Below are 16,801 nucleotides of genomic sequence, written 5' to 3' on the forward strand. Positions count from 1 at the left end.
CTATACATCTATTTTGTATCGCTCAAGATGACTCACTATTATTCAGTTTCTATATATCGAAGAATATTATCTTGGAGTGATTAAATAATGCTCATGTGTTTCTTCAAGTTGCCAGCCAAAAGCAATGACGTTGTTGACGTGGTGGTCAGAGATGGGAACGAATTCGGGGTGAATATGAACTACAATCAGAAAGTGGAGAAGATTAGAGAGAAGAAGCCGTCGGTCATGAAGTGCGATGCGGGCCAACTGATGCTTTACATTGCGAACAAGGAATTGGCTCACATCGGATAAAGTCTGGTTACCGTCGCGAAACCCGGACGTGAAGCTCGTAAAGCAAAAAAAAATCCCGTTAGAATCAGTACGATTATGTATGAGACCAGAGAGATGGACCCAGCAGATGAGGTTGGTGACGTGTTTGCAAGGGTGCCGACAAAGGAGGTGATCCACGAGCTGGTGAAAGTGCCAGAAGCTGCAGTTGGTGTTGTAAACGAGACATTGTCGACAGCGCAAATGGTCAAGGAATTTCACGAGCAAATTGTGCAGACCAAGCGAAAGCGATACGTCCATTTAGAGATGAGCTCAAATAAGGAGCTCGCTCTTTTGCAAGACCTGAATATTCGTGTGGTGCCGGCACGCTCGGTTCCGTTCGCTTCCGAAGACCAAACTCCAGTTCGCGCGATGAGCGTGGCCAAGTAGTTGTGCTCACTGAAAATGAACAACGCGAAAGATACCAGGAGTACGTGGAAGACAGCATTGGCAACGTGCTTGCGAGAAAGCAGCTTTGCGTACTCGGTTTGGAAAAAGACAAGAATCTCCTCAGCGCTGCTATCCCTGGTCACGATGTTGATCTCGTTGGACGCACAGATATGCTCGTACTGAGCGATCTCGCAAAGCAGTTCCCGACCCACTTAGAGTTGTTACCTGAAGTGAAGATGCTGATCGAAGTGAAGAGGAAGGTGAAAGGAGGCGCCGTCTTCCAGGCCTTGCCGGAGATGATTGCGCTGGATGTTCTCGTTGATGACCCAGTGATGGCACTGTTGACTGACTTTACTGGGTATTGGCAGTTCTTCTGGGTTTCCGAAAGACACGACAACCATGCCACCATTCAAAAAGTGATTATATCTGATTCAAGCACAGCGTTTGCAGTGATTAAGACTCTACTTGCGCAATCGCTGTCTGCAAATGCAGAGATCAGTCTTCCGTGCTTTGCAGAACCAGTGAAACGACGCAAGCTGGTGAATGTGCTGCCATCGATCAGCAAAGGTGGTGAAAGTGGTATTTGTGCTGCTATCGAACGATACTACGATATCGCAAGCGTGTTGGGTCCCGACATTGAGATGGCGCGTGTTTTAGCGAACCAAGTCGCTCGATCTATCTCTGTTTTAGCAAACTACATTAAGTTATTTTAGCTGACCCTAACGTTCAAACAAGTAATGTAAAGTAACTAGTTCATGATGTTCCAAAATTTACTGTGGTGCTTCAATTTTGTAGTGAATTGCAATTATTTGGCAAATTGTGGGAACTCTGGTTCCAAAATGTTCGGAAGCTAAAAATTAAACGCACTACCGGATTTTGATAACTACAATCACTTTGTCCTCAATTGAAGTGTTGAATTGGTACAATGTACTTATGCTCAAAACAGGGATGACTACACCTGCTCTGGTGACACTCGAACAAATGTGTCGATTGAAGACTATGTCCGATAGATTCCGCACCCCTAGACCCCTTAAGGACCTCGTGAATTGGCCGCACTCCGCACCAAGAAGTAGAACATAATGAGGATCCCACTTATTTTGTCTTTTTTAGGCAATATGCAAAATTGCACGTGGAGTTTAAACTCACACCTTGCACTAATCCTCGGAGCGTACTCGAATTCGAATCAGGAGTCCCCTTCCAAAAATCCCACCCAGTGCGCAGATTGGGTATGATATTTATCGGCATTCTAGCTAGCTTTTTTTAAGCGCATAATTTTGCAGTATTTGTGTACGTAGAAAGAGCAAATCGCTCTCATACGTGAACTTCATCAATTTCTGCACTGCGTCAGAACTAAGCATTACGATTGTAATACCAGAAGGTGTGACCGACTTATCCAAGCGTGCTTGTACAATATTAATGTCATGAGAAAATGTCATCTCTATAATTCTGCACCAACATGAAACATTCATCTCGGTCCAGGCACCAGCTACACGAAGATAAATGATACTTTTGGACGGCTTATCGACTTATCATTTGTAGCAAACATACAAACTCGCGCATCGCAATATCAAAGTATTAACTGTGAATTCAAAAATGAGTTGTAAACATCAGATCCACAATGTCTTACCTTTGCACAAATCAATGCATTATTGCTTCGAAGAGATTTAAATTTCTTTCAGTTGCAAATTGAGTATATTTCTTGAACTTTATGGCACCGCAGCGTGATATAATAGCACTTCCAGTACCTGTATAGTACTAACGCAAAATGAGCTGAGAAAGTGATTATTGACGACGTACAATCATTAGTATGACCCAGCACAGCGGCACGGCGAGTGTGCTTAGTATCATGCATGAGCTGCAACAGCTGCGAGAAAAAGTTTACATTTATTCGGAGAAGAATCGCGAGCTAGCAAAAGCTTTGGTCAGTCTTCTTTAAAGTGTTGCTCCGACTAAGTCCACTCATGACAAGTTGCTTCTTTGATGTAGACTGCTGTCAAACAGGAACTTTCAAAAAGTAGGTGAACACGTTTATCCTTTTCTTCCTCGTGGCCATGCTGACAATAAATTTAAAGCGCGAGTAGCGCATAGCACCGCTTTTTCAAATAAAGGTCAGCTCTGAAACGGTAGCAGCAGCGCATGATATTCTATATAACAATATTTCGTAGTGATACAGTGGATGGAGTCGAGCTGCAAACCCATTGCAAGCAAGTTTGCGTGCAAGTAATATTATCAAAGGTTTTGATATGATTTGTGTTGTCAAAGCAGTGAACCACCAAGCTGTACAATGTTGCATCGAAACATCTGATGAAGACAGTCGTCCATTGTCCAAAAATAAGGCTTCTGAACTGAGAAAACAACATTCTTCGATCCAGAGTGGCGAAGTCAACGGGGTGCAGTGCTCAGTACGTTCATATGAAATAGTTATAGTTTAAGCTTAGCTAACCGCGCTGCTCACATCATCAGGAGTTACAGCGTTTCCCAAGACTTGCGCTTGCAAAATCTCGAAAGGCGACCGTGCGGGCTAATGAGATGGTCGAAGACGTAAACATCCTAAATATCATATGCTGTCGTTGTCCATTCTCGTGACTAACGCATCCATTAATTAAAAGGTCGAACACCATAAAGGAGGAAAGGATACAATACCAATTGACTTCAAAAGCGACGAGCTCAAAGGATGTCCAGTAACACTCACCTCTCAATCCAGTGGGCCTCCATTTAATCAGGTCCAAACGAGCGAACAGGTAAGCCGTGCCGGATATTTCGCTTTTGCATTGAAGACAGGCCAACTTCAGTAATCATGATAGACAAGTTTGAAAAGGCGATTGCGCCAGCGAGATAGTAGCATTTCATACATTGAGCCAAAGCTGAACACGAAGCTACGACGGGTTTGTCTCTACCACATTACTTTTAAATTTATAAAGGTGATGCGTGACGTTGACTGTAGGGCGACTACTATGGCTTAGGCAAGCGGACAGGCCGAGCAGAAAGTGTCTTGAATTTAAGGCATTTTTACGCGTTGCCGACATTCGAGCAACAATGTAGCCCATTTCGAAGCAGACGTCGGCTTATCAATCGTATTTCGTACGAGGAGCCCAAGCTTAATAGAAAGCTCCGCCAGGTACCTAAAGCCGCATTTTTTCTTTAGTTTGATCTGTCTAATTTGAGCCATAATTCGAATAGGGCGACAAATTTACTTTTGTTTCTTAAAAGTAGATCTTTTAAAATTAACTTAAATAGACACTATGTCATCTATATCTGATGATTTCCGTTTTGGCTTTACAACGCGATGCGGCAACATCACAACGCAACCAAAAGCAACAGCAGCACTCAGCTGACTCCTTTTACTAAATTGTCACAACAAGAGGCAACATGGGCTGCGTCAGCTCGAAGCCAGTAAGCTTCTACCACTAGCCTCTGGTCTTTAAATTTATAGACTTACGCTCTCGTCTTTTGTGCCTATGCTCAGAATGTCGTAGACAGAAATGCCCAGGTTGAAGGGAGGGGCGTAAATCACGTCGTTGCGAACGGTAAGGCAACATCAGCCTCCACAAATCCTAATAGCTTCGAAGAGCAGTACACGCTGGGTAAAGTCATTGGCTCGGGCACTTTCTCAGTCGTGCGAATTGCTGTACACAAGCCTACGGGACAACGCTACGCCATTAAGTGCATCAAACGCGATGGACTGGTGGCGGAAGACATTGAAGCGCTGACGACGGAAGTAGCAATTCTTAAGCAGGTGAGATTCGGTCATTTTCATTTTGATGCTGTATGCCCAAACTGCCTGTCACTTTAACGTACTATAGATGAATCACCCAAACATTATGATCCTGCACGATTTTTTCGTCGAAGACAAGTTTTACTATTTGGTGACTGAATATATGGAGGGTGGTGAGCTCTTTGACCGTATTGTAGAGAAGGTATGTGGTGGATATTACGCGATTTGTGTATGACTTCTTTTGTTTGACCAATGATCTGTTTATTAACAGTCGTTTTACAACGAAAGGGAAGCTCGCGATCTTGTTAAACTGCTTCTTGAGGCTATTAAGTACTGCCATGATGCTAACATTGTACACCGCGACTTGAAGCCGGAAAATCTTTTGCTGACGAGCAAGGATGACGATGCTTCCATAAAGCTGGCAGACTTTGGTTTCGCTAAGAGAACTGAAATTGACAATGATGGCCTCGTGACAGCCTGCGGTACGCCCGGATATGTAGCACCAGAAATTCTTGAAGGCAAGCCGTACGGCAAAACCGTGGACATATGGAGCATTGGTGTTATCACATATATCTTGTTGTGCGGTTATCCGCCATTTCACGATGACAATCATAATGCGCTTTTTAAAAAAATTAAGAAAGGACACTTTCAATTCGATTCGCCGTATTGGGATCACGTTTCCGATGACGCCAAAGATCTAGTCACTCAGATGCTTGTCGTGAATCCGGAGAAGCGGTAAGTTTGGTACATTGCTGTTACACTTTTCACTTAACTTGGTGCTAACAACATTTTCTTGACAGTGCAACGGTTGATCAGTTATTGACACACCGCTGGGTCACAGGAACGGAAGTGGCCACGGTACAACTTACAAGTGCTCTGGAAGAGTTGCGCCGCTTTAATGCGCGCCGCAAGTTCAAAGCTGCCGTAAGCACAGTTTCTACGACCGTCGGATTTAGTAAGAAATACAGTAAATCGCATAGTTTGCAGCAGTCGCCTCCAGATGAAGCTGTGGACCTCGACCAAGACGATGGGCTTGAGGTCTCGCTCGAAACAGTGGAATTGCATCTAGACGATACGAAGAATGAGTAAACATAATGTTTCTAAATGAATTTCTTTGAATCCTGACGTTTCGGAAAATGTAATAAAACGCAGTTTGTCGGCAAGGAGATCAAACAGGGCATCGATTCTTTGGCAATGATGAATCGATTTATTGCAAAACACAACCATTAAACCTATCACTTTTGCCGAGAACACTTTCGTTTTCCGTCTAGAAGAGGCGAGAGTATAGATGTACAATCTTAATGGTGCCGCTTCGGATTAGTCCTCGACCTCGACGATGGCCTCTACTTCGACAGCCACATTTAGGGGCAAAGCGTTGGTTCCTACAGCTGAGCGGGCATGGATACCCTTGTCGCCAAACACCTTACCAATAGTGTCCGAGGCGCCATTGATGACCGCTGGTTGCTGCGTAAAGCCCTCCACGCAGTTAACAAAGCCCACAAGCTTTACAATTCGCTTGATTTTGTCAAGATCACCAACTTCCTCTGTTCATTGATTAGTACCATAGAAACTTCGTTAGCATTGTATTATGTTCGCCATCTGGTCTGATTCAAACGTACGTTTCAGGGTGGCCATGAGGCTAAGAGCCACGTAATGAGCAGCATCGTAGCCCTGCTCGGGCGTCAGGTCTTTGCCAATTTTCCCAAGTATCAGGTCGCCCCCTGCAGGCTGTGGCAAGTGGCCAGCAAGGTAGATGGTGTTTCCAGAGCGCACAGAAGTGCGGTAATTTCCTTTGGGTTCAGCCACAGCTGGCAGCGTGTAGCCCAATTCTTCAATCTTGCGCTCGATATGCACGTTGCGCACCGCCGACATCACGAAGCGCGACTTGGTTAAGCGGAGCAACGAATTCATCGTACGGCTGAAAAGAGGACAAAGCGGAACTTGATATGCATTCAAAAACCGATCAAATGCCTCGGTATTCCTTTTCATAGACTGTCAAAATGTTATATTTTTACTCTCGTATTTAACCGAGAAACACCTAAAGCTTTGGGAATTCTTTAGATGACACCGCGACATCAAGCAACAGTGGCGCTTAAGCCGATTCTGAAGAAGCTGATACCGATTTGCTTCTTGACGGGTGCAGCAATGGAGGCGTTCATGGTCAAAACTGGATTCTGTACGATAACTTACCAAATAAATGAAAGCTTTTTAACTTTACATGGTACAACGTACACGTGCCTTGCAGATGATATTGTGACGGTAAACGAGGCAGAGCGTCGACAAAGGCGGGATGAAGCGCGTCAAAAATACCCATCAACCAGATATTAGCTAATGAAAGATGTCAATTTGCAGAAACTCATCAACGTCACTATTTCTGTTTGTTTGACTTCGTTATGTTGGACGTCATTTTTAAAATCACCAGCCTGTTTCTTGTTCAATTTCGACTACATTTCATCTCTTGTTAGGCTTCGCGCGCGACGCGTTGCAGTACCAGCTCGATTTTCGGTACGCGATAGCCGCCGCGTTCTTTGGCCCGATTCAGCGCGTAACGAGTCATAATTTTGGTCGTGGTGGCATTGTTCTGGTTACGCAGAATTTCAGCTGCTTGTACAGCTGTCGTGATTGCCGCCTCAGATGCTTGTAGTCGAACACTTTCCTGCTTTTGTACCGTAAACTTCGAATTGATGATGTTAGCGTAGAAAACTGCATACATCTCCACCGTTAGAATTTGGTGTCCATTTTAGCTATTGAAAACAAATTGTCGTACCTGCTGGTTTTCGTGTCGATACGGTCACTAGATCATCCGTGTATCGCGAAAGACGGGGGCCAGCAAATACCTTCTCGGACGGTTGGATCTTGAGATCCTTGATAACCTGATCGAGCACGTTTTGAGCTGCAAACCAATCGGCAACTTGAGTCACGCTTGCAGAAAACTTCTTCGCTTTCTCTGCCTTTGGGACTGATCCAATCATGACAACATGTTCAACGTCCACGGCAGCCTTCACCAGCATGTCCGCGTCAGATCCCACTACAATCTTGGCTTTCAATTCGTCGTATACTTCCTTTTTGCGTGCTACGAAGTGCTCGGAATGATCTTCATCTACAAACACAAGCTTATCAAAAACTCCTGGATAGTGATGGTCCAACCATTCGCGAGTCTGTTTCTCCACAAAGCGTGGACGATCTGTGATGGCCAGTAATGAAAAATACTTGCGCAGTGGCTTTAGCACATCGCTAGCCCCTGCTACTGCCACGAGATCCGTTTCAAACTGTTTGGACTCGTAAAATTGGTGCAATTTACTCGCAGCATCATCCTCACCCCAAATAGTCGCCAAATTTCCGAACAATAGATTCTTCACGTTAATCTGCACAGATAGCACAGAAAATTACGTTGGATGTCATGTACATTGATTGAAAGATCGCGAAGCTCATTATACCTTCGAGCCATGTTCAGACTCATGCCACGCCGCTGCACATTCCAATAGGTTCGTAAGGGTGTGGTCAACGTCAACCACGAGCGTCATGCGCTCACTACCTGCTCGCCCGTAGTGCGACATAGATTGCTGTACGTCGCTTATTGTCACACTTTGAAGTTGAGCTTTATCAAATTGAGTACAGAACATAAATTTCCGTAAAATAAGGAGGTATCAATCAAGTTGGTCTTGTCCATCATTATTCGACACCACGATGGCGATGCTAAATGTGAGCACGCTTATTACGGGTTACGACACGGTAGGGGATCACACAGAGTTCATCGTTGAGGTGAGTCGCTGTATATCTGTAGATAGCTTTAATTATTGGCCCAGAACAGCTGTGATGCAACGTAGATCTCGTGCAACGGCGGCTTGTGGCGCATCTCTCGGCGTTTCAGCGATTTTGACCAACTACACTCGCGTTTAGTGCGGCGCTTTGGAGATCTCATTGAGGTGACGCTACCTGAGAAACAGTGGTTTGGAAGGTGCGTTTATTTGGAAGAAAAACCGAGTTTAATGATGAAATTGGAACTCTCTCTCGGAGTCTGTTGACTTGCAATACTCAATGGGAGAAGAAAGGGATGAAAGCCAATGGTGGAATGGCGAACAGTCTTTTACATTTCGACTACCTCACTGCTGTGTTGAGCTCCCTAATGGCTGTTGACACGCTAAACGGCTTGCGGTGTCTTTTAGTGTTGAAAAGGAAGCAAGGAGACTTGGTGCAAGTCGAAGACTGTTAAAATCACTTGATCTTATCTGACAAAGAAGTAAAGAGCCAAGCTGCAAGTATCGACGGACAAATGGTTGCAGCTTCAATGTGATGAGGCTAGTTCAAAAGCTGCCTATCCCAGCTCGACTTTTGTCCCTTTCTTCTTATCAAATATGCTTGTTCAACGCGTCGTTTGCGCTGAAAACTCTATATTGCTGATGATATTCGATCAAATTTAATCATGTCGTGTGAAAGTTGCGTGTAATTAACATAATTTGTTCGTCCAGATTTGATCCAAACTTCTTAATGAAGCGTCAGGCAAGTTTACAGGAGTACCTCGGTGTGTTGAGATTGATTAAATCTGTCAATAGTCATCATCATGACGAAACATTTGTAGATGGATTGCTGCAGGTGCCAGGTATTCTAGACGATGTGTCATTACAACACTTTTTAGAGCTGGAGAAGCACATGGATTTGCACAATGAACTTGGTGCAGGAAGCAATAACCGTTCCAGCGGGATGTGGTCCGGAAAGGGAGTGTTGAGTGAAAATGATCGTTTGAGCGCCATAGTCGAGAGTGCGGCGCAAGCGTTTATCGACATAAGTGAAGTCCCTGAGCCGCTGGAAGCCGAGCATGCTGTGCAGCGCAAGAAAGAAATTGTGACAGCCTCCCAAAATTTGCTCAACGAGCAGAAGTTGGGTGAGCAGTTTTCAACGAAGCTCACAACACTTCGTCTCCCGCAAATTCAGGCGCAAGTGTCAAATGATGAATTGCTTTCGCGTTTGGACGGAGGAAATGAAGACAGTCCTACTTATAATCAAGAGCAAGAGATTCTTTGGGGTATTCTGGAGAATTTGGAAACGTCGCTGTGTATGGATATCAAGCCGCCTTCGGTGGATTTATTAGCTGTCATGACAGTATCAACGATACAAGAAGCGCCCGTAGTTGGGTGCAACGGATCGTTGCCGAGCGGGACTGGTACACTAGAGGCGGGATCTCTGGATGATCGAAGCAGCCTTGGGAATGGGTCTTTTAGCTAAATTTTAATGCATTTCATCCTTTTAGATCGATACCGACGTTTCATCGATCCAGGTTCACAATTAACGTCTACATTACTAAAATTAAAAGTACTTACTTCTTTAAGGCTGCGTTGAAGGAACATTGCTTGATTTATTCTCCTTTGCTCGTTGCTCGGGCAGTCGTAAGATTTCACTATAGTCGCTAAACTTTATGTCCAGCTGCTTCTGCAGTTCTCGATGTTGCACTCGACGTGTTGTCAGCAATTCCGTGATATTCTGGCGAGAGTCGTTTGTAGTCAAAAGATTACTTGATGGAACCTGGGCAAGAATGGGAATGGTGTGTTCAGCTCCATTTTTATCTTCAAACAAGAAAGCGTCTTCGTTATCTTCATCTTCATTGTGTATGTGAGTAGTGACAGCGTGTTCCAATTGCTCGTTGCGCACCACCTGAAGCTGTGGGATGTTTCGAATTGACTGTCGTCCAATGAGTTGCATCATCTGCTCGAGTTCGGCTAATTTGCGTTCGATAAGGTTTTGATGATGTCTAACTTTGCGTTGCTCTCTGTCTTTCGTAGATTTTAAAGCATTCAAAGTACTGGCGACCGTAAGTTGAACCTCTTCAACAATCTGACAACGCATCGTACTTAATTCCTGAAGCTGCCGGTCAAATACTCGACGATTAAGTGCCTCAACAGCAGCAGCGTTTCCAGTTGCAATTTGTCGTATTCTCATGTCAAAAATTTGAGTCACATCTTCACGCAGTTTGTGTTGCTCATGTTGAACCTTCTCCAGTCCTTTTTCCTGGGCTCGAAACTGGAAATCGATTCGGCCGTGAGCCTCACTACACAGTACAGCAATCTCCTTTCGATCAGCTGCTAGAATATCATGAACTTGCTTATTAATATCTACACAAACGTCAGTCATTCGCTTTTGTTGGGCTTCAAGAGCTCCCCAGCAAAGTTTTATCTGACTGTGAATAGTACTTAAGACCTCCTTTTGCTTCAAGTTCTCTTCGGCCAACATCTCTTGCACAGTGTTGTGCTCAAATTTCCATGTATTTGCCGCCCAGTTTTTAAGCGCTGAGTGAATGAGCGTTTCTTGTGCAGCTTGTGCATTTGAAATAGATAGTGATACTTCCTTTTCAACTTCGTGTCGGTGTTGCTCAAATCGCTTTTGCAATGTGAGTATTTCTCGCTCATCTTTTTTACACTAAAAAGATAATGTAGCAAAAAGAACATAAGTATTACAGCAGCTTTCACCATGTCACTTTTAAATGCTCACGTGCTTGCGTATCGCCTCTTCCATAACTTCGAAATCTGCCTTTCGGTCAATTGCCACCACGATATGTTCGATTTCTTCCTCCAACAGACAAACACGACGCTCTAACGTGGTCAAGGGTACGTAGTCGACATCATCTTTTGGATTGCGATATCTTTGAAATTGGCCCTGAAGTCGACATTCTGAATTCTGCAAGCGCATTGCAATTTGCTCTCCTGCTGCCTTCTCCTGCACACTTACCAAAATACTAAAATCGTAGATGAATGACAAAGTCGTTATCCTTACGTACACTCTAAGCCGCTCACCCATGACGTTTAAAGTATGTGCTATATCTTCTAAATGCTGCTGCTGACGTTGCAAGTCGTTTCTTTGAGCGACTAGAGTCTTTTCTAGAGCCTAATACCATTAGCATACTAGTGACAACGTATGATATGAAGTGGTGTATAGTCTAGTACCGTAACTCGACCATCGACACCAGTGATAGCTTCCCACAAGCTTCTCAAACCAAAGCGCAACACCTCCTGATCAAAATGTCATTGTCATAACAATTACGACTACGTTATCATTTGCTTTTGACCTGAATATTCTCCCAAGCTCCATTGCCTCGCTTCAGCTCCTCACGCTCAGTTGGTGTAGCCATGTGACCCTTGATTTTTCGAGCATGTGACCACCGAAACCTCGATATATTTCTAGCGTATCCGTCACATTTGCTTCCGTGAGCTCAGAACAAAAACTCTTACACATGATCACAAACATAAACGTGGACGGAAGGCGCTAGAATATAAATTCGATCTTTTACGAGAACCACTGTTGAATCGCTTGACGATCCAAATTCTGGATCGGCAAGTCAGCGTCACAAGCCCATATCAAAGACAAGCGTAATTGTCATGATGACAATGGGAACAGCGATATAAAGAAAAAGCTGAAACGACTAAACTACATCTCCATGGAAAACCAATCTTCCTGAAATTTCTCTCAAATTCCGACTGTCGCACCAGCTTTTAATCCTAGACCCGCATCCAGTTTCTTAACTGATACCACTGTTGGCTATGTCCTCTGAAAATTTTGGCACTGCTGTGGGGCGCTCTCGGATACGGACTTTGCTAGCATCGACCATCCTTTAGCAGCCGACTCAGATGTCACTACATATGTCGGTTGAAAGGAATGGTGGATGAGCGGATAAACTCGACGATGAATACGAGCGGGTCGAACGCCAAAGCTCTGGTGATGCTCCGATGCTGCCTCCCTTGCTAGAACCGGGTCCTGCGCATGAGCATGGTGGAGTCCTTCGTCTTGAAGAAAAAAAACGTCGCGATAAGGTGGCTAATGATGCTGCTCGCCGTCGCGTGGAAACTCCAAAGCCGTTCGCCGTCGACACTGAGACCAATACGCTGTCGGGGTCGACTGACCATACATTGTGTCACGAATGACGCAAGCGCGACTATATCAGCTCCCGACCGCCAAGTATAATGTGTTCAAATCTAAAGCTTCCAGTTGCTCATCTTCGCGTTAAAGCGAAGACAAAAGGGGTCCGCTTGAAGCTGTAACGCGCCAAGCTCAATATCTTTGGTGGATCCTTTGCGTTCAAGGAGTTTGACATCCTTGTCAATTAGTATCTGCCAACGTCGGTTTCGATGTATCGATAACTTTCATGAGGTCACCCTTCCGACTTGGATAATGGCGGCAGTTTGGGGAGTATCTTTCATGTCCAGCTCGTGTCCAAGCGCGTTAATTTTGCACGTGTCTGCGTGTGATCAAGCGTTGTTTGACAACACACTTAATCTGGCGCATGGAAAGAATGCTCCATTCCGATTTGAGCGCCATAAATATGTTTATCGTTCGCATCATGAAATTATTCTTGGGACTTTGGCGAGTGAGTTTCTTTTCCAAGAAGTCAATCCCCGAGCGATCCCAGCAGCAACGACAGCAACCACCAAAAATTTATGCTTTGGTTACAAATGCGAAACCCCGCTGCAGAAGGAATTACAAGATAAAGCGCTCGATATACAAAATCAATTTTTCCAACATGCTGGTGACACATCTACCAAACGATGTTTCCACCATTAATTACTTTCAGGTGCTGCAGTCGATGGAAGTCTCTAGCAAAGTAAAAAAGGTGGACACGAAGAAAAAGTTGCTACCAATCGATGAGAAGCGTTCAAAGGGAATTGACATATCGACTAAATCGGCTTTCTTCGTCGAGAGTACCACAAAAGTCAAGGAATTTCAAAAGCGTTGACAATCTTAGAATTGTTCAAATTGATTTAAAACGATGAGAACACAGACCTGCTCAATGTTCTCCATGACTATCTTTCTCGAGCTGACACTCATATCGATGGTCAATGACAACGTAGCAAATCGTGAACATTTCAGTGGACTCCCCGCTGGCTTTCAGAAGTGCTATTATGCTCAAGATGGCTAGATCGTTGCAGAGCTTGCGCAGCTACACGTGATTTACGGTGTGCTAAGTGCATTCAAGCCGAGCGAAGATATCAGATTTAGTGCAAAGCAGACGACGCAATAAAGAATGCAGTCCCATCGACGAGTGCAGAGCTGTTCAAGCCGTGTGCTGAGTGATGGAGGCCATCTTATCTTCCTCGAGCGACGAAGGGACTTGGGTTGTTTGGCTTACGCTGATGTCGATTGCGCCAACGATATTCCTAAACGATCACTGGAAACAGCAACTCACTACTTAGCCATTGAAGAGGGTTCCTGTGTGCACACGACCCCTACTCTCCTCATGCTCTTGCATGGTTTGGCTACTCGCTACTTAACCATCCTCATAAAACGTAACCTGAAACAACATGAGTGTCGTGACCGTCAACCCTAGTGGCAGTAAAAAGAACGGGTATTTATTTATCGACATGCTGTCAAAACAGTCGGTGGCATGTATGCAAAAGGCCATTTCAGAACTGAACACATCTGCTCAGTTTCAAGTTTCCACTCAACTCAAGCTTCAAGCGCAAATTTTCGTGGGCGATTCCGAAAGCCATCTTGTTTAACCAACGCAAGAAAGACTCAATGGAATACACAAGATGCTTCGTTCCGATTTCCCAGGCTTCAACACAGCGGATGAGGTTTCTAAGCTGTCCGTGCTTGGTCGGTATATCGTTGTGAAGGTGATGGTTGTAAATTTTTCGATCTACACCACAACGTGTATGCATCTGTAGACCACCAGGAGGAGCACCAATCCTTTTAAAGACTAGAGACTGAGATCAGGCGACACACATGGTGTTGGGTGCTCTCAACACTCCTCTGGATCCCAAACTCGACTCATCGTCTCCTGACCTGAGCTTCGACCCCGGTCGATCCAGCTGCTTGGTGGAGCGACAAACTGGACGTTGTCGATGCTTGGTGAAGCCAATACGACTCAGCGGAGTCTTAACAGGCTAACGTCCTAGAAAAAACCGTTTGGACATAATCTTGTACATTAAGATGCTTCTACCATGACTTCAAATATTTTCGGCCGAAACATGCTGGCGATCACCGCTCTCATAGTGTGAATCTTACGTCTCAGCTACATGGCAAAGGTATCAAAGTGTCCACGCTATCTTCTTTAATACCCAATGGTAGTTCCTTCGATAGATAAAATGCAGATATGATCCGTGATCAATCACATTCCCTAGGAATAACCGTATGAAGTGAAAGAAGGAAATCAAGTATCAGTTGCAAGAGTTGCAGATAAGCTTTGGATGCAAGACACACATACCGTCGCCAATACCCTGCCACACCGCGTGTCGTCGAACAATTTCGACACAAGCTCTATGATGAAGCCGTGAGGAACTACAAAAGCGCCAGTACAACCAGAACACTGCATCCAATTTCCTAACGATCAGCTCCAAAAGATCACAACAAGCCCTCATTTCGTCCACTCTTTGAGAAAGGCCTCAGTCGAGGAGGTAATCACACCGAGTGACAATTTCTCATCGAGTCTCCAAGAGATACCGCTTTGCTTGGAACCTGAGATATAAGATCCAGGCATCATCCACCTGACGAAGTCATGCAACACAATCTTATCGACTTTATCGTACGGGTCGCATTAGAGATGGTTAGAGACATTTCAAATGTACTTGCGGCACCTTGACCTTGTTAGTGCGGTAGGACCTATGATGGCGGCTTCGGCTCCTAGTATGAACTAACTATTGATTCTTACCTGGTGCCACTAGACGTGTTGTGCAAATGTTTGAGTGTCGATTAGCTTCAACGCGAGATTCTGATTCCGTCTCAGCGCAAGTATGACATCGTGCTTTTCCACAACAAGAAGTCCGGAGCACTACCGACCCATTGCACTGATTCTGATAGATGTCAAGGTGCTGTCCAAAGCGCTGACATACCGACTGCAACAAATCATTTCCAGACTGATTCACCCGAATCAAAAGATATATGTCAAAAAATGCTCAATTTACCACCGCGTTCGGATCCTCGCAGGTCAACAAAAACTAATGACAGCTCAAGACGAAGATCTTTTCCTAGGAATTTAGACGTTTGATCGAGTTTTGATCATGTTGACTGGAACAGTATGTTCCGAGTGCTCGGTCAAATGGGTTGTGGTTTAAAGTATGTACAAAAAGTAAGACTGCTATACACCGATCCACAAGTCTACCTTGTCATCAACCAGAACATCCAGCCAGCGTTGGACCCTACAAGGAGAGTGAACAAGTAGGAACGCTTTCTGATATTCTTGTCATACCCACCATTGAATTCCTTGACAACCTTTTTCGATTCCATAACGAGTTTGGAGTGTGCGTCAATGAGGATTACACACTCACCGATGTCTTTTTCGCAGACGACACGGCTCTCCTAGTAGGCACAATCACGAGAAATCAAGATCTACTGAAGCTCATGGAAGAGTGCTGCAAGGGGTCTGGTGCGAAAGTCAATCTTGCTGAGTCAAATATGATGGCACCTTATCAGAACAGGATCTGCCCTCAGCATCCTGGAGTACATGTGCACGCTCGAGCTGAGTCAGTCAAATGCCTTGGTATCCCCTTCAGTCAGTCCCCAGTCAACAACGACATTGTCAACTTATTAAAGCAACGCTTTTCCACAGGTTCATGATGTGGTCATGACGAGCAAGGACTAATTGGTGGCGCAGACGATGGTCTTGTCTCGACTGCGTCACTACACTTAGCAATGTGTCAATGTCGTAAAGAGTGGCAATCAATGCTGAAAGTTTGTGCTGAGTCGAAATACAACGTAGTACAAGCCATTTCCAGCTCATTCCGAGCCCCCCGAGGAGTGAAGGTAGGCTGCCCATTTCAGGTATAAAAGCTCATCTAAAAATACAGCGACTTCAGTGATTACTTTGATTCATGCGCTCTGCAAGCAACAAAGTCGAACAAAGGTGGATAACACCAAGTGTGTGTCTTCTACCAGCAATTCTTCTTTGAATCAGTCGATGATTAGCGCTCGACTTCCTTATCGTGTCTCTACTCCAACATGGAGCGGTGATCAAGCGGGAGCTGGTCTCATGATGGAAGGTATCATGGATCTGGTGATACAAGATACGATAGTATATTACACGGTACGATGTCCCAGCGGACAAGCGTGTCTGGTATAGTCTGAAACAGCCCGGCCGGCTCCACTCTGATCCAGAAATCCGAGCGAACACTAAGGATTCTCACCGACAACACCCACCGTCGCTGTCTTGGAATGTGTCCTGAGACCTAACGTGGATTTTGATTGCACATCCCGAGGATCTCAGGGCTGCACTCATTGTTTGACCTCATGAGTGATCGTGCTATGTTGTCAAGCGGTTGAAGTTTGTTCAAAGGCACATCGACATTATTCTTTTATTTGTGGTACCCAGAATTGAATATCATTGGCTGCGGTTTTTATATCAAAAGACGTCGTCTGAATTGTAATTTCAAATATTGGGAAAGATAAATCCTTTGTAGACGACTTAACTAC

At 44.8% G+C, this 16,801-nt stretch overlaps 11 protein-coding genes across 11 annotated transcripts in view; 7 read left to right on the forward strand and 4 right to left on the reverse strand.

Moving 5' to 3' along the window:
• The first annotated feature begins 16 nt into the window (after positions 1-16).
• PHALS_15476 (uncharacterized protein) lies at positions 17-382 on the forward strand. Its single transcript, XM_024726620.2, has one exon. The coding sequence runs from the start codon at positions 88-90 to the stop codon at positions 289-291; it is 204 nt and encodes a 67-aa protein (XP_024577279.1). The 5' UTR covers positions 17-87; the 3' UTR covers positions 292-382.
• A 2-nt stretch (positions 383-384) lies between these two features.
• Positions 385-1,409, forward strand: PHALS_11088 (CRN-like protein; the record flags this gene model as incomplete). Its single annotated transcript, XM_024726621.1, has 3 exons — positions 385-669; positions 735-872; positions 981-1,409. 3 exons carry the CDS (start codon positions 385-387, stop codon positions 1,407-1,409), a joined length of 852 nt encoding a protein of 283 aa, XP_024577280.1.
• Positions 1,410-2,503: 1,094 nt separating this feature from the next.
• Positions 2,504-3,903, forward strand: PHALS_11089 (calcium calmodulin dependent protein kinase 4; the record flags this gene model as incomplete). The annotated part of the gene is made up of 10 exons (XM_024726622.1): positions 2,504-2,617; positions 2,683-2,710; positions 2,769-2,804; positions 2,862-2,900; positions 2,962-3,098; positions 3,160-3,237; positions 3,306-3,437; positions 3,501-3,581; positions 3,641-3,814; positions 3,877-3,903. 10 exons carry the CDS (start codon positions 2,504-2,506, stop codon positions 3,901-3,903), a joined length of 846 nt encoding a protein of 281 aa, XP_024577281.1.
• A 162-nt stretch (positions 3,904-4,065) lies between these two features.
• PHALS_11090 (camk camk1 protein kinase) lies at positions 4,066-4,741 on the forward strand (the record flags this gene model as incomplete). The annotated part of the gene is made up of 4 exons (XM_024726623.1): positions 4,066-4,089; positions 4,163-4,432; positions 4,500-4,613; positions 4,683-4,741. Coding segments are annotated over 4 exons (467 nt in total), but the record flags the coding sequence as incomplete, so codon positions are not given.
• Positions 4,742-5,120: 379 nt separating this feature from the next.
• Positions 5,121-5,500, forward strand: PHALS_11091 (camk camk1 protein kinase; the record flags this gene model as incomplete). Its single annotated transcript, XM_024726624.1, has 3 exons — positions 5,121-5,146; positions 5,212-5,335; positions 5,399-5,500. The coding sequence occupies 3 exons, from the start codon at positions 5,121-5,123 to the stop codon at positions 5,498-5,500; spliced, it is 252 nt and encodes an 83-aa protein (XP_024577283.1).
• Positions 5,501-5,728: 228 nt separating this feature from the next.
• On the reverse strand, positions 5,729-6,400 carry PHALS_11092 (Endoribonuclease L-PSP/chorismate mutase-like; the record flags this gene model as incomplete). Its single annotated transcript, XM_024726626.1, has 3 exons — positions 5,729-5,754; positions 5,839-5,955; positions 6,031-6,400. 3 exons carry the CDS (start codon positions 6,398-6,400, stop codon positions 5,729-5,731), a joined length of 513 nt encoding a protein of 170 aa, XP_024577284.1.
• A 72-nt stretch (positions 6,401-6,472) lies between these two features.
• PHALS_15479 (uncharacterized protein) lies at positions 6,473-6,739 on the forward strand (the record flags this gene model as incomplete). Its single annotated transcript, XM_024726627.1, has 2 exons — positions 6,473-6,587; positions 6,657-6,739. 2 exons carry the CDS (start codon positions 6,473-6,475, stop codon positions 6,737-6,739), a joined length of 198 nt encoding a protein of 65 aa, XP_024577285.1.
• Positions 6,740-6,872: 133 nt separating this feature from the next.
• On the reverse strand, positions 6,873-8,034 carry PHALS_11093 (hypothetical protein L915_04925; the record flags this gene model as incomplete). Its single annotated transcript, XM_024726628.1, has 3 exons — positions 6,873-7,114; positions 7,179-7,776; positions 7,849-8,034. 3 exons carry the CDS (start codon positions 8,032-8,034, stop codon positions 6,873-6,875), a joined length of 1,026 nt encoding a protein of 341 aa, XP_024577286.1.
• A 64-nt stretch (positions 8,035-8,098) lies between these two features.
• On the forward strand, positions 8,099-9,634 carry PHALS_11094 (sorting nexin; the record flags this gene model as incomplete). The annotated part of the gene is made up of 4 exons (XM_024726629.1): positions 8,099-8,173; positions 8,239-8,369; positions 8,881-8,933; positions 8,991-9,634. The coding sequence occupies 4 exons, from the start codon at positions 8,099-8,101 to the stop codon at positions 9,632-9,634; spliced, it is 903 nt and encodes a 300-aa protein (XP_024577287.1).
• Positions 9,635-9,733: 99 nt separating this feature from the next.
• Positions 9,734-11,531, reverse strand: PHALS_11095 (uncharacterized protein; the record flags this gene model as incomplete). Its single annotated transcript, XM_024726630.1, has 5 exons — positions 9,734-10,822; positions 10,895-11,119; positions 11,177-11,287; positions 11,347-11,412; positions 11,469-11,531. 5 exons carry the CDS (start codon positions 11,529-11,531, stop codon positions 9,734-9,736), a joined length of 1,554 nt encoding a protein of 517 aa, XP_024577288.1.
• Positions 11,532-16,793: 5,262 nt separating this feature from the next.
• The window catches only part of PHALS_11096 (Phosphatidylinositol kinase (PIK-L4)), a gene marked incomplete at both ends in the record, with an annotated part of 8,826 nt that continues 8,818 nt past the window's right edge, over positions 16,794-16,801 (reverse strand). Inside the window, one exon of the mRNA XM_024726631.1 lies at positions 16,794-16,801. This exon is cut by the window's right edge and continues 8,818 nt beyond it. Coding sequence (XP_024577289.1) covers positions 16,794-16,801 — 8 coding nt within the window.

The sequence above is a fragment of the Plasmopara halstedii genome (assembly GCF_900000015.1).
Source record: "Plasmopara halstedii genome assembly, contig: Scaffold_526, whole genome shotgun sequence".
Classification (NCBI taxonomy): domain Eukaryota; phylum Oomycota; class Peronosporomycetes; order Peronosporales; family Peronosporaceae; genus Plasmopara; species Plasmopara halstedii.